This window comes from Carettochelys insculpta, chromosome 13 (genome assembly GCF_033958435.1).
Source record: "Carettochelys insculpta isolate YL-2023 chromosome 13, ASM3395843v1, whole genome shotgun sequence".
NCBI classification, from domain to species: Eukaryota; Metazoa; Chordata; order Testudines; family Carettochelyidae; genus Carettochelys; species Carettochelys insculpta.
This window is the reverse complement of record NC_134149.1, coordinates 38,927,908-38,954,312: the sequence shown is the minus strand read 5'-3', so window position 1 is coordinate 38,954,312 and position 26,405 is coordinate 38,927,908. Positions and strand designations below refer to the sequence as shown.

Below are 26,405 nucleotides of genomic sequence, written 5' to 3'. Positions count from 1 at the left end.
AAACTGTCGGGACTCTGTTGACAGACAGGTTATTAATATAGGTATTTAAATGAGTCCCTGAACAAGGAGGGCGCGAACCTCCTGTTCACAGGCCCCAGGACCCGACCAGAACCCTGCTGCAACCCCAAGATGGGAGAGTGCCACCTGGTAAGCCCTGGGCCCCGCTACGGCCTCCTGGAGAGAAGTGGCTGGCAGAGACGAGACCAGGACAAGGGTTGTAGTTAAAACAAAGTAACTAAAATTTTTATTTCAGGAACACCATCAAATTTAAAATGTATCAACTCTAAACAGCTAACTTATAAACTTACAATAAACATTGTCGCCTTGCTGATTCCTGACAGATGTCTTTAGATTTTATTTTACCGGAAGGCAAAAAGGTAAATTAGGATAGTGAGTATGGGTAAGTATAAATCAGGAATAAGGGGTTTTAAATCCCCACTCTTCCCTTTAGAAAGGAGGGATGAGGTTGCTAGCCTCACCCCCTACTGGGGGCAGGGTGCTAGCCTGCCCCAAAGGGTTAGAGCTAGGAGGCTGTCAGGGCTGTCCCTCTTTCTGGGGGGCCCCCGCTACTCCAGTAAGCCTAACTAGAAGATACCTGGGAGGCAACAGGCTCTTCCTCAGGTCCCTTAGGGTGAACAGCAATTGGGGAGGCAGGGTGGTTATGCCTACACCTGCAATATTTATATCTATATATAGAGATGGGTTAGGTAAGAGAGGGGAGGAAGGCCAAGCCTTCACCTTATTAGAAACAACGATTATGATAACACTACTGCTATAATAAATGCTAACAATACTGTATAAATGAACAACAACAACAACGTGAGCTATTAATTAAATGTGTTTTTAAAATAGTCAAAGTAAAATCCCAGCCTGGGCTTTCAGGCCCAGCCTCAGGGGTCAGGCCCCCAGGTACTGCCCCTCCCCCATCGGGGAGGGTACACAGCAGGGGAAGTACCCCTGCTCCCTCACTGAGGGTCCCGGTGTCCCAGACTAGTCTAAGAGAAAATGTCTATGAGCTCCACGTAAAGACGCGGGCTGGTGAATAGAATTACGTGTCAAGTCCGGTGAATTAGTCTTGTCCAGTAAGAAGTCATGTCCGATAGGTAGGTCTTGCCTGATTTAAGATGGTGGCCTCAGCGTAGGCGACCAGGCACTCGGTACCCGCCTTGCAGCAGGCCAGTTCGCCACCTGGTCTCTGTCCCTCTGAGGCCACTTGCTGCTCCCTCGAAGCACTGCTGTGCTGGTGACAGAAAGATTGGGAGCACTGGTGCCGCAGTGGACTGGCGGCGCTTCAGTGATTTAGCTCAGTGAATTTCTAGCTCAGTGATTTCAGTTACTGTGATTCCAAGTTCTTCGCTCCTAAGAGCTGGCCTGAGGGACTGGTGGATGCTGCTGTGCAGCTGCACCTCCCTGTACAGGGTCACAGAATCCTGTCTGTGTACCCAAGGGCCACAGACTGGCAGGCAAGTCCTGCTTAGATCCGATTACCATATTTGAGAGTTCTCAATTAGGTCCTCTTGGGCTTAGAAGGTTCTAGAAACCCAAACCCTCGCCCAATCAGAGGCCTTTATTCAAATCCATGATCATTAATAATTCATGAGTTCAGGTTGCCAGGGGAGATAACTGACAAAAACTGACCGTTGGTAATGCTGCTAAATGGCAGCCTGTGACACTTTAGAATTTCATGGTAAATGGAATAAATGGTAAATTTTCACAATGGAGGAGGGTAACTAGTGGTGTTCCCCAGGGGTCAGTCCTGGGACCGATCCTGTTCAACTTGTTCATCAATGATCTAGAAAATGAGGTAAGCAGTGAGGTGGCAAAGTTTGCAGATGACACCAAGTTGTTCAGGACAGTCAAAACCAAAACAGATTGTGAAGAACTACAAAAAGATCTCAGCAAACTGAGTGATTGGGCAGCAAAATGGCAAATGAAATTTAATGTGGGTAAGTGTCAGGTAATGCATGTTGGAAAAAATAACCCAAATTACACGTACTACATGATCGGGTCAAATTTAGCTACGACAGATCAGGAAAGGGATCTTGGAGTTATAGTGGATAGTTCTCTGAAGACATCCACGCAGTGTGCAGCGGCAGTTAGTAAGGCAAATAGGATGTTAGGAATTATTAAAAAAGGGATCGATAATAAGACAAAAGATATCATACTTCCCCTATATAAAACTATGGTACGCCCACATCTTGAGTACTGCGTGCAGATGTGGTCTCCTCACCTCAAAAAAGATATATTGGCATTAGAAAAGGTTCAGAAAAGGGCGACTAAGATGATTAGGGGCTTGGAACGGGTCCCATATGGGGAGAGGCTAGAGAGACTGGGACTTTTCAGTTTGGAAAAGAGGCGATTGAGGGGCGATATGATAGAGGTATATAAAATCATGAATGGTGTGGAGAAAGTGAATATAGAAAAATTATTTACCTTTTCCCACAATACAAGAACTAGGGGACACCAAATTAAATTGATGGGTAGTAGGTTCAAAACTAATAAAAGGAAATTTTTCTTCACACAGCGCACAGTCAACCTGTGGAACTCCTTGCCCGAGGAGGCTGTGAAGGCCAGGACTCTATTAGGGTTTAAAAAAGAGCTTGATAAATTTTTGCAGGTTAGGTCCATAAATGGCTATTAGCCAGGGATAAAGTATGGTGCCCTAGCCTTCAGAACAAGGGCAGGAGATGGATGGCAGGAGATAAATCACTTGATCATTGTCTTCTGTTCTCCTTCTCTGGGGCACCTGGCATTGGCCACCGTCGGCAGATGGGATGCTGGGCTGGATGGACCTTTGGTCTGACCCAGTATGGCCATTCTTATGTTCTTATGTGTCTGCACTGATTTTACATAGCCAAAGGCACGTAAGCCCTGGCCCACGGGGACGATTATGTCCAAAAGTGTTAAAAAATCCTGACATAAACCACAATGAGACATAATATACATATCTAAGTAAACACCAAGGAATTATCAATTCCACTGGCTCAGGCACTTGAGACGTTGCGTGTTAGAGCACACATAACCTGAGGAATGTTTACAAAAAGAACACAACATTAAAAAAGGATTGGGTTCTCTATTTTTACTTTCCATAATGCAAGTTAATTACTACTACAAAGGTATTAGGCCTGTTGCCTTATACCTATACAGTAGGTAACTTGTTTGCTCTCCAAAGGGAATTCAAGTATTTAGTGTTCTTAACTGCCATCGTGCAAATGCCATTTACTTCATTGTTAGAATGTGCATATGCTAGAACGTCTACAAATTACATAAAAAGCTTCTTTAGCTATACTTTTAGATTCTTTAAGGCATAATTCCCCAAACTTTTCAGGTCTTCCTTGGAAGGATAACCTTCTGCAAGAAGACCTGAATGAGGATAAACATCAGTATTTAGAGTAAGGTGTCTAAACTACTCTGTAAAGAACACCGATTAAAAGCTCCCCCAAACACAAAACACACACAACATTAAAGCTAAGGTACACTTCAAGCTCCCGAGACAAATTGATTAGACACTGTCTCAGATGACAGAAATGTCTACATAGTGGATTTCTGCCATTTGTAGTCAGCCCCCACTATAGCTGAACACCATAAGTGAGAAGAAAAATTTAAGAGCTGTGATTTGAACTGGTCATTTTTATTCCTAGTGGAAACTAGGGCCATTCAACAGTGCAAACTGCAGTTAGAAGTACTTACTCCCCTCTACCTTAGGGTTTTGCATGGTCCATCTACTTTGGTGGCTCATCACAGTAAATAAGTTAAATCACTAGTGCAAATATGGCATAACGTTTAACCAAGTGGCATTCAGATAGCTTGGAATTATATAAAATAGGTGGAGTATCACCAAATCATTTCAATCACATCATCCATTCTTATTTCTCAGATTGGATCACAGGAAGAAAAAAAATGTTAAAACTGATTGTAAGAAATGCATCTTCTTCGCTTTCTCAAACACTGCGGAAGGCCTTATATGACAACCATGATGTTAGTGTTTCTGCAAGGTGGCTTTCTGAGGGGGAAAACAGATGCAAGTGACTTATTCTATGTGATGTTAACTCCTGAAAATCTTTTGGTGTTCATGACCTTCCTCTCCTACTGAAAGGTGGTTTGCAGCTGACACGCTGCAATTGTGGCACTGAGAAACCCTAAAGAACAGATTACTTTCAGCAGCATTCACTAGAAACTGAGTGTGTTAGAACTGTTAAAATCAGACTCCAAGTCATACCAACACACAACTCAAACAACATTTTAACTAATTCCAATCCAAATTCCTATCCAAAATACTTGACAAAATGACCAGCTGTCCAGGGAAACCTGGCATTAAAGAAATGGAAGTTCCGCAGGCCCAATTCCAAAAACAACAGGATAGCTGGCATCACAAGTCTCTCATCACAATGTCACAAATCGCTTCATTGAGCTTCAACACATCCAGCAATCGACCTCAGTTGTATCATGTGAGAAGAACAGTCATCAGTGGAGCAGACAGAAATCCAAACCACACACAGAGCCCCATAGTCCCAATCCAGCACCATTTTTCACCCAGAATAAAACAATTTTATAGAATCAAAGAAGATTAGGTTTGGAGGAGACCTCAGGAGGTCATCTATCCAATTCCCTGCACAATGCAGGACACACCCCAAAAAAATAATTCCAAGCAGCTGTTACCATAAGCCTAATACAAATTTAACCAAACACAAATGCAGACGTTCCCTTTGTGGAACAGAATTGGTTGAGAGTTTTCCAGCTAAACTGTCTTCTTCAGAAAACACAAGTTCATTGAAAGCAAAACTTGTTAGAGAAACTTGCTAGTTTCACCAACGATTATGTTGGAAAAGACATATGCCAGCACACCCAACATCCTGGTGGTTAGTGCACTCACTAGGTATGGGGGAGTCCCTGATCTGAATCAGATTGAGCAAGGATTTGAAACTTCGCCTGCCATATCCCAGGTGAAATTATTCTACAGTGGAGTGACCACCTTCCCCATTTTTAGCATTAAATAATTTAGAAGGTCTCCATTTAATTCTGATGTGGAATAGAAACATGTTTGAAATCTCAATTTTTAATACTGAGGAAAATGTTTCCCATCCAGTTCTGATGGGGACCTAATAAAAACAGCTCACAAAATTAATAAAACTGTTTCTTTTTTCTGAAGCTCAGACTGCTTTGTGTATTACCCTTTAATGGACAGGAGATTATAATGAAGATTCCATCACACTTACTCTATAAAATGCCATTATGAAGAAAACATAGTAACTGTCTATTCAGAAGCCAAATCTGTTCACACAGATTTATTTAACACCCTGCGATGAACAGAGGAGTATAACTGTACAGCTAACCAACTTATTTTGAATTGAAAAGACAGCACACATTTTTGTTCTTGATAGTAGCAGTTCTAAAACTATTAAGAAGTTTACTTTAGCAGGTCTGTTTAATAATGTATTTTACACATTGCCAAATGGCCTTATTTGCATTATAATGTATTTCATTTTCTCTCTCCAGTAATTTGGCCCATCGTATTCTAGTATCTCCCATAACTAGTTGCTTATTACACACTACAGAAAAATTGCACTGTCAAACAAGAAGTTTGTAAAGACAGTAACACACAGCTGAAATTCAATTTTTATATAAAGGCCAAATCCTCAATTCTTTGTGCATACCTGACTTCAGCAAAGTTCTTAATGAGGAAAATGGGACACGTGTCTCATGTAGAACTAACTAACAAGTCAACAGAGATGTTAGTTAAAATTTTCAAAAGCATCTCAGCCCCATATAAGCCTAAGTGCTAATGGTCTTTCAATGGCAGTTGGGCCTAACTGTCTTGAGCACTTGCAAAAATTTTATTCCTTCATGATTTGGGCCATAATTAAGGTTGATTAACATTATGCTCAAGCTTCTCAAAGTTTAATATCAAGCCAAGTTGTCTCTCTAGTTAAATGCTTATGTTTGTCAAACGTTACCATCACGGTTGAGCTACGGTTATGCTACTGTGCTCTGTTGACAGAAGTCACTGTCAGAAGGGATTTCCCAGTAAAACTTCTTTCGACAGAGTGCAGCCACACATACAAGCCAGTCAGAAGAGCACTACACTCTGTCAACAGAGCCAAACTACCCAGTTGCTCTCTCGACAGAACAGAAAGCAGGAAGCACAGCAGACAGGGCTGCCCATTGTTCTGGATGCCCCTTCTGTCGAGAGATGTCTCCTCAGAGAGTCTTGTTTTTGAAAATACAGACTAACTCAGCTACCTCTAAGATATTCAAGATCACCAAGCAAATTCCACAAACCCTGACGAGTCTGTTCATTCCCAGATGATTAAATATGGAGCAAGGAAAATGTCTTCATACAGAGACTTTCACAGGAAAGAGAAAAAAGTACACAAGAACATTCACTATCTGAAAGAAAGACATGTATTCAGGACACCCCTATCTAGAACAGGATGGTGACATTTCAGGAAAAAAAAAGTTTCTGAAGGGATGGAGGCAGAGGAAGGTTAAAACATACATTAACCTTCCACTGACTATACCAAAACAGCTTTCCCTGTTTGAGTTTTCTTAAGTGTGGCTGATAAGAGCCTTCTATAATTCTCCAACTTGAACTACAGGAACAGATTTTCAATTCGTTATACCCTGGCTGATACACAACATCCAATTCAAGAAGTAAACAGCAGAGTTTATATCTCAGCCACCAGTGCCATAGCCTGGAAAAATAAAGCCACTTACACAAAGAAAACTTGGGAGTTCTCTGTACCATTCTTTTTCACCATCAGATTCACAAGCAGAACACCCTCTCCCAAGGAACATTAAATTCAAACCATTTTATCATTTGTTAATACCATCTTATGTTCATGATGAACTTATTTTAAATGACAATTCTTCGTGCCTCTTACCACCATCATACATAATATAAAATGTCCCTGAAGATAAAAAGTGTACTTTTTCTAGTAAACAGAATATTAAAATAAAAATAGCTTTAAAAACCTGTAATTTTAAAAGGCAGAAGCCAATTATTTTGAAATCCAATGACACATGAAAAAACAAGAGCAAGGACATAGAAGACATGAGAATAAAGCACTTATTTCAACAATTAAAATACCAAAAACCGAGTCTCCTCTTCGGAGCAACTGAATTCTGAGACTTGTGAACTAAAAAGTTCATATCTATACACTTATAAAGGCAATACATGCACACGTTTTGTGAGGATAAAAGAATTTACTGCATAAAACTGATCCCATTCAGAAATTGTCCATGTTGTGCCTATTATGGTAACAAATACATTTTCTCGACTACGAGAACATAACTCATGAGTATGCTTTCCAGTGCTCAGACTGATATGTCATTATGTCCCATTATCAACAGGAAAAGCCTGTATTACCAACAGTTCTTAAGTCTTTGTTTTTTCATCTTTCCACCTAGAGTATTTATTCCTGTGTCTGGAGTTATCAGACAATGACTAACTCTAAGAAAAATAGTTGTCAGTCTGAAACAAAATTGAAAAAAAGCCTGAACTTCAATTAACTTGTATATCAAATTTTGTAATACAGCTCTGATTTTGCAATGCTTAATTTCACCAACATAATTACACTAATGTGTTAATTATCTCAGCTTACACCTTTTCTGCTCTAATTACTGGACAACGCTGTCTTTTGACAGGCTTAAATCAGGTGAACTCTTCATAAACTGTGCATCTTTTGCATCTTATCAAGTTCCTGGAGAACTATGGGAAATTACATAGTCATTACAGTTAAACACTTGATATGTTTGCTTCACGCACAATACGTCTACATTACAGCGATCTTAGGAAAGAAGTTCTTCTGGAAGATCTTTTCTGACAAAAACCTCTTTTGAAAAAGTGCATCCACACACAAAAAAGCAGATCGAAAGACTGATCTGCTCTTTTGACATAGTGTCCACACAACCCCTGCTATTTCAAAACAACAGGCCAGGGATCAAAAAATCTAATGCCATGAGGACTGCTCTTTTGAAAAAAGGGCCCATAGAGCATCTACACATGCCTTTTTTTTTCCCCCCAAAGAAGTTTTCAAAAGAAGTGTGGAGAGCTGAACAGTCCACCATAGACATGGTTTTCTCTGTTAGGCAACTACAAGAAAAGTGCAGGGAGCAGAACAAACCTCTGTATATTGCCTTCATGGACCTGACCAAGGCATTTGGCCTTGTCAGCAGAAAAGGTCTGTTTGTGATTCTGGCTAAGATCGGCTGTCCCCCAACTCTGCTCAGCATTATTAGGGCCTTCCATGAAGGCATGAAGGGGACCATCGTATACAATGGATCCACATCTGAACCCTCTGAGATTCTCAGCAAAGTGAAGCAGGGGTGTGTGCTGCCCCAACACTGTTTGGCATCTTCTTTGCAGTTTTGCTCAAATATGCCTTCAGAACTGCTACAGAGGGTCTTTCTCTCCGCACGAGAACGGACAGCAACCTCTTCAAACTGTCAAGGCTTAGAGTGAAGACCAGGGTGTTTACAAAGCGTCTAAGGGAGTTCCTTTTTGCTGACGCTGCAGCTATTGCAGCTCACACTCAGCAGGAACTGCAGTCCTCATAACTCACTTTGCGGATGCATGTATGGAATTTGGCCTCACAATCAGCTTAAAGACGACCCAGGTGATGGGCCAAAACATGGGTAACGAGCCATCTATCAGCATGCTAGACTACAAACTGGAAGTCATCCATGAGTTCGTGTACCTAGGCTCGACGATCTCGGACAACTTGTCACTTGATAGCGAGATCAACAAGCGCATTGGAAAAGCCGCCACAACGTTCTCCAGGCTGACGAAGAGAGTCTGGGCTAACAATAAGGTCACTGTACACACCAAGGTGCAGGTCTACACAGCCTGTGTTTTGAGCACACCGCTGTACGCCAGTGAAACATGGACTCTGCGCTCAAAACAAGAGCGGCGGCTCAACACATTCTACATGCGCTGCCTTAGGCGTATACTCGGTATCTCATGGCAGGACAAGGTCCCCAATAGCGCAGTGCTTGAAAGGGCAGGCACCGCCTCCATGTTCACCCTTCTCAAACAGAGGCGTATGCGCTGGCTGGGCCAGGTCTCACGCATGGCGGATGGCCGAATACCGAAGGACCTCCTCTTCAGCAAACTGGCGTCTGGAAAGAGGCCAAAAGGGCAACCTAAATTGCGCTACAAGGACACATGCAAGTGTGACCTCAGCGCTCTATCAGTGTGAACACCTGGCATTCGCTCGCCTCAGACAGGCATGCCTGGAAACAGGGAGTGAAGGAAGCTCTTGCTATGTATGAAACTACCTTGATGAAGGAAGCGGAAGGCAGGAGAACCCTCAGGAAGATCCGTGCCCATGATATCAGAGCGACATCTGCCTACTGCTGCTCACAGTGCAGAAAAGACTGCCACTCCCAGACTGGATTGCACAGCCACAGAAGACGCTGCTCGAATCAGTCCAACTGGGGCGCAAACCCATGATCCCTCAGGATCGAAGGATGCCTACTATTATGGATTGGATCCATAGACTGTAAGATGGACAGAAAACTGGCTTGATCTTGCAATGATAGCACACTGATCACAGCAGGTCTTACACGTTTTTATAGATTTCAAGGCCAGAAGGGAGTGTTGTGATCTTCTTGTCTGACCACCTGCTGTGTAAAACAAACCAGCAAACTTCCTCAAATAGTTTCTACAGCACATCTTTTAGAAAAACAACCAGTCTTGATTTAAAAATGGTCAGGGATAGAGAATCCACCAGTGCCCCCAGTAAAGCACTGTTATAGGCTGGGGACCGACGGGCTAAGCAGCAGTGCAGCAGAAAGGGATGTTGGGGTTATGGTGGATGAAAGGCTGGATATGAGTAAACAGTGTGCCTTTGTAGCCAAGAAGGCTAACGGCATATCAGGGTGCATTAGGAGGAGCATTGCGAGCAGATCTAGAGAAGTGGTTGTTCCCCTCTATTCAGCACTGGTGAGGTCACATCTGGAATACTGTGTCTGGTTTTGGGCCCCCCCAGTATAAAAAGGATGTGGATGTGCTGGAGCAGGTTCAGCGGACGGCAACAAAAATGATTAAGGGGCTGGAGAACATGACCTATGAGGAGAGGCTGGGAGATCTGAGCTTATTTAGTTTACAGAAGAGAAGATTGAGGGGCGATTTAATAGCAGCCTTCAACTTCCTGAAGAGGAGCTCTAAAGAGGATGGAGAGACTCTGATCTTAGTAGTGACAGATGGCAGAACAAGGAGCAGTGGTCTGAAGTTACAGAAGGGGAGGAGTAGGTTGATATTAGGAAAAACTACTTCTGCAGGAGAGCTGTTAAGCACTAGAATGCATTGCCTAGAGAAGTGATGGATTGTCTATCCCTAGAGATTTTTATGTCCCAGTTTGATAAGGTGCTTGGCTGGGATGACTTAACTGGGATTGATCCTACTTGAAACAGGGGGCTGGACTAGATCACCTCCTGAGGTCCCTTCCAGCCCTACGAGCCTATAATTTGATGACTGCATGTTTCTATGAAAGAAGGTGCTCTTCCTGATCTGGAAGCAAAAGAGGACTTCTGAAAGAACCACCGTATTCTTTTGATCTCAAAAAAAGACTGGATTTTCTGAAAGGACTTGCTAGTGTAGATGCAGCCACAGCTGATATTAAGGATTGTAACTATAATTATTTAAATTCCTCTCTTGGTTAATAGCTAATAATGTTTCCTGGTTAGCAAACAAAGGATACAACAGATCAGTTTATTACCATTTAACGCTGTAACCCATGACTTTTAGAAAAAGGCAAAGACCAAGACTACATCTTGCAACCAGCACTCACACTTAGTATTCAAAAGGAATACTCAAGTTATGTCTATATTATACTAAGAAAGTCAACCACAGATATGCAATTCTACTTGCACCAAGTGGATAGCTAAAAATCAACACACCTGTGTTTAGCTAACTTGTCTGTCTCTGCAAGGAAGGTCGATGGGAGAGTTTCTCCCTTCAACCTCCCTTACTCCTCACATCTCGCAAGCAATACCAGGGTCGAATGAGACCTCCGAGAGCTCAATTTCACATGGCAGTACTAGACGCGTGAAATTGATTCCTAGAAGATTGACACTGGATGGGTTGATCTTCCATGATAATGTAGATGTAGCCTTACTATTAATACCTGCCTTCTGCTGGAACAGCAAAACAACACATTTCGTAGCTTCCAAGCATCTAGAGAATTTCTTTAAAAAACGCACAATAAAAAACAGCAGCCTAATCTACAGAAGAATGGGCATACTTTCTTCCTTCTCTGAATACAGAAGTTTGCCCTGCATTTGGTGATTAATGCACTTTTGCACATCCTCAGTACCTATCCCCTAATTACCACACAAAACTATTTTGGCCTGTTCCATAGCTATAATACTAGCTCCCTTTTTTCAAGGTGCATCTACACATATGTATGAGCACACACACAGACACACCCATACAGATTCTAGAGCTGGAGATTTTAAAAGTGTAAGTTTACTTTTGGGCACCAGATAGGATTTGGCATCAAGAGACCAAGATACTGTATTGGGCTTTGCCACAGAGCTTTGTGTGTCACCACAGAAAGCTAATAGAGCACTGTTTTCCTACCGGCGAAGATGAATGTAATATCTACTTCAAAAATAAAGTTGAGTCCACTCTGCCATCACCATAATTAATCACTCATTGCTACGCATGACCATCCTTCATAGGAATTGTGGATCCTCAGAGAGCTCTCCTTCCTCTTGTGCCTTTTTTCCTCCCTCAGCTTATTGGCAAGCAAGCTAAAAATGCAGAGGCCTGTCATGTATTATGTCTCTCTATTTTGAGCAATCCTGAGTGAGTGTCTTCCGAGTGTAAATGTCAATATTGCACTTCTTTAAACTGTCCTTCAGCAAGTCTTTCTACTGCTGGGTTTCCCAACCTATGGGAACCAAACATTGGCCGCAATTACATTTCAAAAGGTCATGGCTGGGCTGGGCGGCTCCACAGGTGGCTATTAAGAAGCCATTCACACTCCTAAAGTGGTTCTCAACTTCTTAATTGAATTAACAGCAGTCAGGCAGTTAAAACAATCAATTAAATTGAGAACCATTTCAGCTGCAGAACACAGAACTACACACCTGAGGAGCAGCGCCCAGCTCAAGTAAGGTGGGGGCCTGGGTCTGAGGTTGGGAGGGAGGCTCCCTAGCTTCCAGCCCCTAGTAAGGTTCCTGTGATTGACACTGCTGGCAGGACTCTGCCCCAGCCAGTTTTCAGTCATGGAGGTCACCCTGCCCCTCCCCACAGCTGCAGCCAGGGTTCCTGCAGCCCCAGCTGGCTTCCAGCTGTGGGGGGGGCAGGGCGGTCAGTGTCTCCCCCTTAGCCAGGGCTCAGAGGCCCCAGCTGGCTTCCAGCCACAGGGGCTGGGGGTCCCCCCTCCACTGAGGGTCCCACAGCTGGCAGGGCTCAGCCCTAGCTGGCTTCCTACCATGGGGCTCAGGAGTCCTCACCCAGCCCCAGCCAGCTTGCAGCTGCGCGAATGGGGGTTTCCCCTCATACCAGCCAGGGCTCCATGCCTCAGCCATATACTGACAGGTACACTGTGCCTCCCCTGGCTCCCTTCTGCCTTTGAGTGACTCCTAGTCCCTGAGTGTGACTCCTCTAGCCCCCTCCAGCCCAAGTATGATTCCCCTAGCCCCCTGCATCCTGAGTGAGACACCCTTAGTCCCCTGCAGCCAGAGTGACCCCTAGCCCCCAATTATGACTCCTCTGTCCCCTCCAGCCCCTGAGTGAGACACCTTTAGCCCCCGTCAGCCCGAGTGTGACTCCCTGAGACCCCTTGAGCCCAAATGTGACTCCCCAAGCCTGATTGTGGGGTTTAAGCCAGGGAGAGGAGATTGGGGATGAGTGTCTTTCCACCACCACAACTCTGATTAACTATAGTAAATGTAGTGTTGTTTTATATATATATTTCCCCTTTTCTATCAAGGGGGCACAATTTTATATTCTTGCATCAGATGCAAAATTAGCTAGTCACAGCACTGCCCCCCCCCCCGGCCATTTTGAATTACCTCGGGTCACCAAGTCTTCCTGAATTGTCATATTGCGTCCCCAGCTAGAAAAAGTTGTGAACTGCTATTCTAATGCTTCCACTGGCCTCCTGTGTCACTGTACCCTTCTTTCATCTGACACAACAGGACCTCCTCTGGATGGGGATGATCTGGCAACCGGAAAATGTGACGAGTTCAGCGGAGTTGCTGATGGATGACCACTGCCTTGATATCAGTGGTATTTGCTTCTTCCAGAATGCTAATGTTGCTGAGTCTCTCTTTCCATTATCTTCAAGATCTTGCAGAGATAGCATTGGCCATGCCTCTTTCAAGATTGTCCAGATGTCAAACCCTTACAATTATGTTGACAAATATCAGAGGGGTAGTTGTGTTAGTGTGCATCTGCATAAACGAGAAGTCCTGTGACACCTTATAAACTGACCGGTATACTGGAGCATAAGCTTTAGGGGGCAAAGACGCACTTCTTCAGATGCAACTATAATGTTGGGAGAATAACATCTTGATAAACAAGAAGCTAATGTCTGCTCGAATGTCCTGGTCTTCAAAAACCCCAAGCTATGAAAGAGCAAAGGCTACACTAGCACAACTCAGAGTTGGAAGGACCCCCATTAAGCACAACCACTTCCAAGCAGTCTTAAAAGAAAAGCTTGCATCGGATTCTCCAGAAGAAATTGCAGAACACTGGAGCCAGCTGAAAGCAGTTATCATCTATGCCTGTGAGGAGCATGAACCAGAGTGATGCTGAAATCAAGGAACTCATCAATGAGAAGAGAATGGAATTTTGAGCTTGACAGAATGATATAAATTGTAATACACAGAGAAGTACATGCCAAGGTGAGGGGCAGAAGTCCAGCAGAAAACCAGATAACTCAATAACAAATGGTGGACTAAAAAAATGCAAGAACACCAACGTCTCACAGAGATGGACAACACGCGTGACTTCTTAGTGCCATTAAGGCTGTCTATGGGCCAGCTTGTTATAGCATGAATCCCCCTCACTCTCAGGGTCGAAACACATTTCTGAAGGGCCAATAAAGCCATCAATTTTCACTGGAAAGAACATTTTGAAGATTTTAACTGTAACTCCATGGTCCCAGGTGAAATTGTTAGGCAAATCCCCCAACACCACTCCCTATTTGCAAGGGTACACAATGTAATAACGTAGATGAAGAACAACAAGGCAGCAGGTCCAGATGAGATCACAGCTGAAATCTTTAAAGAAAGGGGATAAGGCAGATTGTGCAAACTATTGTGATACCTCTTGCCTTGCCACTGCAGACAAAGTTGTGGCACAGATTGTTCCAATTCACCTTCTGCCCTTGTCATAAGAAATTTTACCAGATTCACACAGTGGTTTCTGGCCATATTGCAGAACTAGGATATGATCTTCAAAGCACAGCAGCCACAAGAACAGTGTCAGAAGCAAAAATCGACCACAGTAAATGGCTTTCATTGATCTAACTAAAGCCTTTGATTCAGTGAATTTCTGTGCCCTCTCTACTGTACTCTCAAAGATTGGATGTCCTGATAAATGTATCAATGTTCCAAAGTTCGTGCATGACAATGTGAAAGCGACTGTTCTGAGCAGTACTGGCTCCTACAGTTAATCTTTCAAAGTACACACAGGAGTCAAACAGGGCTGCATCATTACCCCAACCACGTCTGTAGTTTTTACTACTGTCATTCTTTACCTCATTGCTGGGAATTCCCACCTGGCATTGAAATGATTTATAAAATGAATGGAAAGCTGGTCACGCTTAGCAAGCTGAAAGCTAAAGGTAATGTCAGGATCGATCTTCCAGGGTTCTGTATTGTCAGGGGTCAACAGTCAACCCTGGGCTCCTCATTCTCACAAGGAGTAAGGGAGGTTGACGAGAGTTTCTCCAACTGACCTCCCTCAGTGAGGAAGGCCAGATAAGTGGGCTGTAGATACATTGATTCCAGCTATGCAATTGATGAAGCTGGAATTATATATCTACGATTAACTTTAAGGTCCAGTGCAGCGGTCCCCAATCTGTTCAACATCACGCCCCACTTCTGATTTTTGAGAAACCCTCACACCCCTCCACCTCTTCTTTACCACAACCAATCCCTGGTTTAACAAAAAATTCAATTTGTAATTTAAAATAAACACAAAAGTTTGATAAAGTGTTATTTAAAATTAAAAATAAGCACAAATAATTTTTCTTGGCCCTTTGTGGTTACCTGGCGCGGCCCCAGCTGGCCAGCTGCCTGAGCCCCATGCCAGCCTCCAGAGCTGCCCACACCAGCTGCCCACCCAAGACCTGCACTACCAGAGCTGCATGCCCAAGCCCCATACCACTGGGGCCAGTCACCCACTCACCCGTCCACCAGCCACTGGGGTCAGCCGCCCAAGCCCTACGCTGCTGGGGCCAGCTGCCTGCCCACCAGCCACCCACCCCAGCCGCAGGCCAGCCACCTGCCCAAGCCCCATGCTGCCACAGCCAGTGGCTCACCCGCCATCCTGAGCAGCCCAAGCCCCACACTGCTGGGGCCAGGCACTCAAGCCCTACTTTGCTGGGGCCAGCTGTCTGAGCCCCACAAGCCCTGAGAGCCACCCACCCAAGCCCCTCCCCTGCCCTCCTACAAAGCCAGGCACCTCCAGCCCCCCATCTAACCCCATCCTCATCCTCCTCCCCACCAACCCACACACACTCTCATTTGCAGAAGGCAGCTAGCTCCATGTGAGTCTTTACTGTCTGCCTGCTTTTTAGAGAGGCTGCGCTGGGTCACCCACTTAAAATGGCAGGAGCTGAGAGCTGGAAGCAAAGGCCAGATCTTTCTTCAGGTGGGGGAAATGATGGGGGGGGCGGGGCTGGGGCATCTCACTGAATTTCTTCAGTCTACTCCCCCGCCCCCACCAGTTTGGGAAACCATGGTCTAGTGTAAACCTGCCCCAAGAGTAACATTTCCATCACATATATCATGGAACTTAGTATGCAGATGACAACTATTTTTGCCTACTCTGAGAAAGCTCTTTAAAACTGTCCTGAAAGTGTTTGCCAATACTTCCACCTCTTGGTCTCACATTTAACTTCAAGACCACCAAAGTGCTTCACCCCAGCCCTCTTCAAATGAGGTACCACATGTGCAATCTACTAAAATCAATGGAGAAGTACTGGAGAATGTTGACCACTTCCTCTGCTTTGGAAGTCATTTCTCATCCAAGGCAGATATAGATTTAAATATGGTAAGACGCAGAGCTGCATTATTATTGTACAGATGTATTTTATTTTATTTAGAGATCGTCTATAAATTGAATTATTCTGGAATAAGTACTTGACTTTGTGGATTATAAAGAAGCACAAGTTTAACCTACTCTGGAGTAATCACAACACATGAAGAAAAGGTAGGTGAGATGGTAACTTTTACTGGCCACATGCGGAGTTATTCACAAATAACTATTTGTACTTTAAATTCACACACTACCTTAAGCCACTTAACTTTCTTGTGCACACAACCACTTGGATATTTCAAAATATTACAATTCTTCTTAGGCTTGCTTAAAATATGGTCAAGATATCAAAAAAGCTCTTTGTTTACTCAAGTCAATAAAGAACAGATTACACATTCAAAAATGTACTTAAAGGCAATATTTTAAAGCAACCCTCTCCATCACTTCGTAACTTCTGAAAAATGAAGGAGCACATGCACCCCTTGCATCCAGAACCCAAGTTCCTTACTGTTAAGAAAGGATGCATGAATTGTTAAGTAACCCAACTCTCATCAATAAATGGTAAAAGAGCAACTTCACTAATGCATGCCTGCATAAATAAGATAAAAATGTGCATTCTTTCAGGAAACATTCTTTTTTGCATGCATAAGATTGATGTTTGATCTTTAAAACAGCTTTGCACAGTTGACCTATGAACATTGGATTTTCTGACCTCCATTAATCTTCCAGAATTACGTGATTCCGCATTGCAACATGGTCAGGCTAACTGACAAATAAGAGAAAGATCTGTAGATATACTAATTTATTCTTTTTAGTACTTAGCACTATTTTGGACTATAATCTGTTGAATTGCCTCATTAACTCCTAAATATATTATTGAACCACACCTGAGTAGTACCTTCACTTTATGAATGTCTGACAAAGTAACTATGGACAAATGCCCCAAGCATTAAATAGTGATTGATTAATCATAATGAATAATAACGAACAATATTCTCCCTTGAGAAGTGTGTGTCCAGTTCAGTTGAGAGCACATAAAAATTATGTTGAAAACCCAGAAAAAGCTGAAGACAATTAAAGATTCATATCTACAGTAAGACATTCAGTTGTCAGTCAGCTACTTTTCAGATTTTTTTAAGCTGTAACTGACATGAATTATTCCATATTGAGAAAGCACGTATATCCTTCTGAAATAAACTAATTAGCAGTCCAAAATGTGAGCAGAAATGAACTATTGAAACTCCACTTGCATAAATCTTACTTTGACTGTATGGAAAGCTCTTGCACAAAATTGCTTTTCTACTGCATTCTTCTCTCCAACAGTCAACTAATATATGCTTTTCGTTTGGCATTCTAAAAAGAGCTAGAAGAATACTGAATACTATTACAGTTTTAAATAATACGCAAGCAACCTATGGAACAAATAGATATACAAAAAACAGAAAAAAATCACACTTATAAACATGTCAGTATCATGTGTGCACATAAGCATAAGTTAGCCAACTTTTGTGCATCAATAGAGATATAATTTATACAATGACAATGTGTGTATTTTCCCTCTAATTTTACACATCTTGTAGTTCTGACAGATTATTCTCAAATTGTAGGCCTTGACCATTTAAACAGTATAAAAACCTGAATTCTGTATATTCAAAATTTCATCATAGTTATTTCTCAGATATAATTACCTTGACATTTTGTTCAAATTTACAGGCATGTCAAACTCAAAGCCCACTGAGGGGCACAGAAACAAACTAATAGCTTTCAGGTCCGCCAAAGAAAATCTATTTCTATTGGAAAGTTGTAAATATTTACTGTAGATTTTGTTTTAGGTCTTCTTTGAATATAATACAATAATTTTAAATTAGAGTTTAATACTTAATATGAATTTAATTGTTTAGTAATTTCATTAATAGTTCATAAAAAGCAACAAGTAAAATTGTCATCGGCTCATACGCAATTTTTAATTTAAATGTAAATTTAGGGTACTTTTCAATTATCTTTAAATGATTAATAATTTGTTGAAATAACGTCAAATATAGACAGTGGTTAATCAAATAGAACAGACTTTTGTCAAAATTTGAGAAACTTTGTACATTTGAGATTTCACTCCACATCCAGGCCAGCTCCCAACCTGGGTTTGCCATGGTTCTGCTGGCCAGGACCCCGGGGGCTGGAGCTGCTGGCAATGCTCTGTGCCCAGATGGCTCCCAGCCCCAGGGCTGCCGAGGGAACTAGCCCAGACTAGATCCCTAGGTTTGGGCTGCAAAAAAATTTGATTGGGCTGCATGTAGCTCACAGGGCACATGTTTGACACGCTTGAATTAGTACATTTCCCATATCAGGGCATATTGGAAACGTTTCACAATTTTGAAAGCAATGAATGGTGAAGATTCGTGGTGAGTTGTGTATACTGTAGTGTTTCTAAATAAATAAAAAAAAAAGAATTGAATACAAGCATCCAGCATTGAATACAGTAATCCATATTCTACATAATAAAATGTAATTTAAATATTACTTCAACAGCCTTTAACCTGAATATCTTTAACTTTTCTTCTCCATAAAATGTATTGCAGTACTATTTGCTTGCAATACAGAAAGTTATTAAAACTAAGTTACATATAGAAATGCTTCAAATTAAGAAAAGTATATTTACCTTTCATCTGTGTACCAAAGGTAAGTGCCAATTTTGCAAACAGATCCAGATTTTCAAATTTATCCTCTATAACTTTCAACCAAAAGCAATTTTCTACTATGTCCTGGGGTTCAACCTGAAATAAAAAGCAAAATATTCATTCATTAAGTTAATGATTACTATGACTGTGAACATTAATTTTCACTCAATGGGTAATTTCCCACGCAGGGTTTGGTTTAAACTTTGTAGATATTTAAAAAGAATTCCAGCAAGTGAAAAAACATCCACAATTTTCAAATGTAGGCCCCACTCCTCATATCCAAGGACATGTATCGGTACCTGAATAAGGGGTCTGCTCTTGGAGCTTGGCCCCAACTGAAATCAATGGGAAAGAAAGGTATCAAGAACCTTTGAATTGTATATTCTAAGGGCTTGTGTTCAGAGTGCATAAGCACACAGCAGTGGGGTATAAAGCTCATATGAGAATGTTGTACATTAATTGTTTAGAGTAGACACTGCTGTCAGTAGGCTCCACATAGGCCAATTGGTGTGAAACACACTGGTACGAACTAGAATTTAAAATCAGCGAAGACAAGCCCTAGAAAAGAGACAGACAAGAATAAGGCCTTGCCTGTACAAACTTGTTTTATGATTTTAAGAACTACAACCATACCATATAGTTACTTGAATTTTTAAAGTCACCTTATGTCTTTTTAACTAGTGTTTGACCTATTTTCCACAAAAAATTTTTAAATGCTAACTTTTTTTAAAAAAGTTGAGGGTAATGCATTACAATTTTATGAAGAGGTAAGTCACTGTAAATTAACCCTTTTTTAAAATGATTGTATTTAATCTTCAGAGAAGCTAAAGGGTTAAGAGACAAATTGTTTAACAAGTGACATATTCTTGATACTCTGCCTCTCAAAAAAATTATCTGCAAGCTTCTATTGTCTGTTTCTAACTGTGAAGGACATAATGATATTTAATTACAGTGGGTTTTTCAGCATCAGCTATCTCAAAGATTATTTTTAAAACCCTCCTAAGTATTCACTTAAGCTTACTAATATAATGTGTTCAAGTGAATTGTCATATCTCTTCAACACTAAAACAGTAAAACAAGCCCCACCCCATTCATTTTCTTTCCATGGGTTTTTGGTACCTATCAGTGGTGGATGTTTGATTACACTGAAACTGCTGAAAAAGAACTGGAAAATTAGAAGTCGTCCAGAAAATAAAGATCCATAGAAATACAGGACTCTTATTTAAGCCCTCTTTACAGCATGCCACTTCTGCTTTGAAGGTATCATTGTTAGATGTAAAAAAATGGGTAACCCAGCATTCATACTGTAAAGACCTTTACCGTTCGGAACAAACAATGTAAGCTCCACAGATGAAAAAAAAGTCAAGTAGCACTAAAAATGTACCAAACTTATCACTGTCCATGAAAATTTATCTGCTATCAACCCTTGACCTAAGATGAAAACAAGCAGGCAAAAAGTAGTTAGTAATTTATAGTGTCTACGGGTCTTACATTACACAAAGTTATAAGAAGGTGCTCGCAATTTAGTTACTCTCCACAGACCCGACTGGTTCCCACGTTTACCAATTCCTTCCCTAATATCAGAAAAAAAAGATATGCACTCCCCAGGAGTGAAAAACTAATAGTCTGCAATGTCCTGAAAGCAGACAAAGAATTCAGCTTCATAAGAGAGATTTAGGTCAAATATTAGGGGAAAAAACCTCTCTCATAATGAAGATAATTAAGCACTGGAATGTGTTTCTAAGGGAGGCTGTGGAATCCCCATCATTACAGGTTCTGAAAGAACAGACAAACTTGTCAGGGATAGCCTGTACCGTTTAGGACAGGACAACAGTACTTTTCAATGATTCTATAAATAATGTTCGCCTTGTTTAAATATATTCTAAAATTAGAATATATTCTAAAATTAGAATGTCACAGTGCTACAATATTAGTGTGAAAAAGAATCTAATTAATTTGTATAAGCACATATCTAGAAAAAATGCCAGGCTACCTGTATGAGAATCCACGATAAACTAGACAAAATGACCAGCAAAATTCTCCTCCGCAGCCTGGGAAAAGAAAGGTTACTCACCGTAGTAACGGTGGTTCTTCGAGATGTGTCCCCGTGGGTGCTCCACATTAGGTGTCGGGCTCGCCGGCGCCGCAGATCAGATCTTCCAAGCAGTTTCTGCCGGACCGCGCATGCGCCGGTGAGCGCCACTCCCCCGCGTGCTCCCGGCCACGTGCGCGATCCGGTCCCCGCCAGTTCCTTGACCAACCGCCTCGGATGCTCCTGCAAAACACTAAACAGAGATCCGAAGCGGGGAGGATGGGCGGGTAGTGGAGCACCCACGGGGACACATCTCGAAGAATCACCGTTACTACGGTGAGTAACCTTTCTTTCTTCTTCGAGTGTCCCCGTGGGTGCTCCACATTAGGTGACTACCCAGCAGTAACCCAAGATAGGAGGTGGGTAATCGGAGTATGTGCAGCTTGTCCCTGAGAGGACCGCTGTCGAGAGATGGGTATCCTCTTGGAATACCCTGTGAAGGGCGTAATGTTTGGCGAAGGTGTCACAGGATGACCAGGTCGCCACTCTGCAAATGTCTTTTAGCGCAACGCCCTTGAAAAAGGGGTGTTGATGCTGCCACCGCCCTAGTGGAATGAGCTCTGGGCATGGCCAGGAAAGGAGTCTTTTTGAGTTTGTAGCACTTTTCAATGCAAGATACGATGTGCTTCGAGATTCTCTGCGAAGAGAGACATTCTCCTTTTGATTTGGGAGCGATAGAGACTAGGAGTATACCCCAAATAAAAAAACACAGTAAGAGACCTAACAAAGAACCACCATGGCTAAACAGCCATGTTAAAAAGGCAGTGAGAGAGAAAAGGGCAGCTTTTAAAAAGTGGAAGTCAAATCCTAGTGAGGAAAATAGAAAGGAACATAAACACTCCCAAATTAACTGTCATAATGTAGTAAGAAAAGCCAAAAAAGAGTTTGAGGAACAGCTAGCCAAAAATTCAAAAAACAATAGTAAAATGTTTTTTAAATACATTAGAAGAAGGAAGCCTGCTAAAAAAGCAGTGGGGCCCTTGGATGATAAAGATATAAAAGGAGCGATCAAGGAAGACAGTGCCATTGCGGAGCGATTAAATGATTTCTTTGCTTCAGTCTTCACGGCTGAAGATGTTACAGAGGTTCCTAAATCTGAGCCAGCCTTTTTAGGCGACAAATCTGAGGAACTCACTCAGATTGAAGTGACATTAGAGGAGGTTTTGGAATTAATTGATAAGCTGAATAGTAACAAGTCTCCAGGACCAGATGGCATTCACCCAAGGGTTCTGAAAGAACTCAAATGTGAAATTGCGGAGTTATTAACAGTGGTTTGTAACCTATCCTTTAAATCCACTTTGGTACCAAATGACTGGAAGACGGCCAATATAACACCAATATTTAAAAAAGGCTCTAGAGGAGATCCTGGCAATTATAGACCGATAAGTTTAACATCAGTACCAGGTAAATTAGTAGAAACACTAGTAAAGAGTAAAATTGCAAGGCACATAGAAGAGCACGAATTGTTGGGCAAAAGTCAGCATGGTTTCTGCAGAGGGAAGTCGTGTCTGTCTAATCTATTAGAATTCTTTGAAGGGGTTAATAAACATGCGGACAAGGGGCACCCAGTGGACATAATATACCTAGATTTCCAGAAAGCCTTTGACACGGTCCCACACCAAAGGCTTTTATGTAAATTAGGTGGTCATGGGATAGGAGGAAAGGTCCTTTCATGGATCGGAAATTGGTTAAAAGACAGAAAACAAAGGGTTGGAATAAATGGTAAATTTTCACAATGGAGGGGGGTAACTAGTGGTGTTCCCCAGGGCTCAGTCCTGGGACCGATCCTGTTCAACTTGTTCATCAATGATCTAGAAAATGAGGTAAGCAGTGAGGTGGCAAAGTTTGCAGATGACACCAAGTTGTTCAGGACAGTCAAAAGCAAAAGGGATTGTGAAGAACTACAAGGAGATCTCAGCAAACTGAGTGATTGGGCAGCAAAATGGCAAATGAAATTTAATGTGGGTAAGTGTAAGGTAATGCATGTTGGAAAAAATAACCCAAATTACACGTACTACATGATGGGGTCAAATTTAGCTACGACAGATCAGGAAAGGGATCTTGGAGTTATAGTGGATAGTTCTCTGAAGACATCCACGCAGTGTGCAGCGGCAGTTAGTAAGGCAAATAGGATGTTAGGAATTATTAAAAAAGGGATCGATAATAAGACAAAAGATATCATACTTCCCCTATATAAAACTATGGTACGCCCACATCTCGAGTACTGCGTGCAGATGTGGTCTCCTCACCTCAAAAAAGATATATTGGCATTAGAAAAGGTTCAGAAAAGGGCGACTAAGATGATTAGGGGCTTGGAAAGGGTCCCATATGGGGAGAGGCTAGAGAGACTGGGACTTTTCAGTTTGGAAAAGAGGCGATTGAGGGGCGATATGATAGAGGTATATAAAATCATGAATGGTGTGGAGAAAGTGAATATAGAAAAATTATTTACCTTTTCCCATAATACAAGAACTAGGGGACACCAAATGAAATTGATGGGTAGTAGGTTCAAAACTAATAAAAGGAAATTTTTCTTCACACAGCGCACAGTCAACCTGTGGAACTCCTTGCCCGAGGAGGCTGTGAAGGCCAGGACTCTATTAGGGTTTAAAAAAGAGCTTGATAAATTTTTGCAGGTCAGGTCCATAAATGGCTATTAGCCAGGGATAAAGTATGGTGCCCTAGCCTTCATAACAAGGGCAGGAGATGGATGGCAGGAGATAAATCACTTGTCTTCTGTTCTCCTTCTCTGGGGCACCTGGCATTGGCCACCGTCGGCAGATGGGATGCTGGGCTTGATGGACCTTTGGTCTGACCCAGTATGGCCATTCTTATGTTCTTATGTTATGTTCTTATGAGTCTATCCATTCTCTGGAAGGACTTGGTCCTGTCTATATAGAAACCTAGGGCCTCCTCACGTCCAGGAGGCGTAGGCGCACCTCTTTGTCAGAGTTATGAGGCTTTGGATAAAACGAGGGTAAACAATAGGTTCGTTAGTATGAAACTCAGAAGAAACTTTAGGAACAAAGGCTGGATGCAGCCGTATGGTTACCGCCTCCTTGGAAAAAACAGCGCAGGGTGGCGTTGCCACAACTGCCGCAAGCTCGCTCACCCTGCGAGCTGACGTGATTGCGAGAAGAGAGGTCGTCTTTATCATAAGGAGGCAGAGGGAAACCGTGGCCAAAGGCTCGAACGGTGGTCCCCTTTTCGCATTAAGCACCAGGTCCAAGTTCCACGAAGGTGGAAGCGGTTTCCGAGGGGGGGGGTATAGGTTTACCAGCCCTTTAAGGAACCTGGTAACCATGGGATGGGCGAACACCGTGTACCCTGTCTCTCCGTGTCTGAATGCCAAAAAGGCGGCAAGGTGGACCTTAAACGAGGATAGCGAGAGTCCTCCTCTCTTGAGGTCCAGTAAATACTGTAATATCACAGCCATAGGCACCGAAAGGGGGGCTAGCTGTTTGGTAGAACACCATGCCGTAAAGCGAGTCCATTGCTGCTTGTAGGTCTTCCTGGTGGAAGTCCTCCTGCTACTTTCTAGGACTTGCTGCACTTCCTCCGTACATGTGCTCTCTAGGGAGCTGAGCCATGGATTAACCACGTTTGTAGTCGCAGGCCTTGGGGGTGCGGATGCACTATGGACCCCTGGGCTTGCGTGAGCAGATCCGGCGCCACCGGAAGGGGCATCGGTGGCCGGTCCGACATGCGCAGGAGTAGGGGGAACCATTGCTGTCGATCCCACGTTGGGACTATCGGGATCATTCAGGCTCCTTCCCTCCTGGCTTTCTGCAACACCTTGTGGATGAGCACTGTGGGAGGGAAAGCGCAAAGCAGGGGGCCCCTCCAAGAGATCGTGAAGGCGTCCCTCAGGGACCCCCGTCCCAGTCCTGCCCTGGAGCAGAATCGTGGGCACTTCTTGTTGTGCTGAGTAGCAAACAGGTCTATCTGGGGAAAAACCCCATGCATGAAAAATCCGTTGCAGCAGATCGGGACGGATCTGCCACTCGTGCGTGAGTGCGAAAACGCCTGCTCAGCTGGTCTGCCTGCACATTGTGAGCGCCTGGGAAGTACGAGGCTTCCAGGGTTATATTGTTGGCGATGCAGCAGTTTCACGACCGGACTGCTTCTGCACATAAGGCACGGGACCGAGCTCCTCCTTGCCGATTCATATAAAACATGGTGGAGGTATTGTCTATACTGATCCCGACTACTTTGCCTTTTATATGGTCTCAAAAGTGTCTGCAGGCGTTGAACACTGCTCTGAGCTCCAGTATATTTGTGTGCAGTGACTGCTCCGTGGAGGACCACAGCCCTTGCGTCACCTCTTCGCCCATGTGTGCTCCCCACCCTATGAGGGAGGCATCTGTAGTAAGAAAAACCAATATGTGTGGTTGGTGGAAGGGTACCCCTGTTAGCAGGTTCTCGGGGTTTACCCACCATTGCAGGGATTTGCGCACCTCTGTTGTGGGCGACGCCACCCTGTGAAAAGTGTGTGCTGCCGGGTTGTATACGCTCGCCAGCCAGTGCTGCATGCTGCGCATGGGTAACCTGGCGTTCTGTTGTACGAACGCCACTGCTGCCATGTGGCCCAGCAGCTGTAAGCACGTCAGAACCAGCACCGTAGGGCTGAAGGTGAAGACTTGCACGAGGGAGCCGACGGCCCGAAAGGGAGTCTCTGGTAGATACGCCCTCGCTGTAATAGAATTTATGCGTGCCCCTACGAACTCTATGTCCTGCGTGGGGTCTATCTTTGATTTTGTCAGATTGATAACCAGGCCAAGCGAGAGAACGTGCCTGTTGTGACGCATATTATGCATAGTACCTCCTCCTTCGAGGCCCCTTTGAGTAGGCAGTCATCCGGATACTGGAATATAAATACCCCCTGTCTGTGCAGGTAGGCTGACACCACTGCCAAGGGCTTGGTGAAGACTCTGGGGGCCGAGGAGAGGCCAAACGGTAGGACCTTGTATTGAAAATGTTCTTTGCCTACCATGAGAAACCAGAGGAATCGTAGGTGAGCCGGATGAATAGTTATGTGAAAATACGCGTCTTATAAGTCGAGGGCTGCGAACCAATCTCCATCGTATAGTGCCGTAAGGATGGAGGCGATTGTGATCATCCGAAAGCGTTGCTTGCGCAGGTACCGGTTGAGGCCTCGAAAATCTAAGATGGACCTCCCGCCTCCTGTCTTTTTCCCCGTGAGGAAGTACCTGGAGTAGAACCCTCTCCCTTGCAGTTGCTCCGGCACTCTTTCCACTGCCCCTATGAGCATGAGGTGGTCTACCTCCTGCGTGAGCCTCGCCACGTGGGAGGCCTCCTGGAGGTGGGGCCTGGGTGGAGCGACTGGAAGGGGATGGCGTACCCCGTGGCTATGATCTCCAGCACCCATTTGTCTGTGGTGATCCTTCGTCACTGGTTA

General features: G+C 43.3%; 1 protein-coding gene across 4 annotated transcripts in view; it reads right to left on the bottom strand.

The window, feature by feature from the left end:
* Positions 1-26,405, bottom strand: part of DIAPH2 (diaphanous related formin 2) — an 829,633-nt gene that overhangs the window by 571,135 nt on the left and 232,093 nt on the right. For all 4 annotated transcript variants that reach the window (XM_075008062.1, XM_075008063.1, XM_075008060.1 and 1 more), the window contains one exon: positions 18,876-18,990. In XM_075008062.1, coding sequence (XP_074864163.1) covers positions 18,876-18,990 — 115 coding nt within the window. The remainder of the gene's footprint in view (positions 1-18,875; positions 18,991-26,405) is intronic.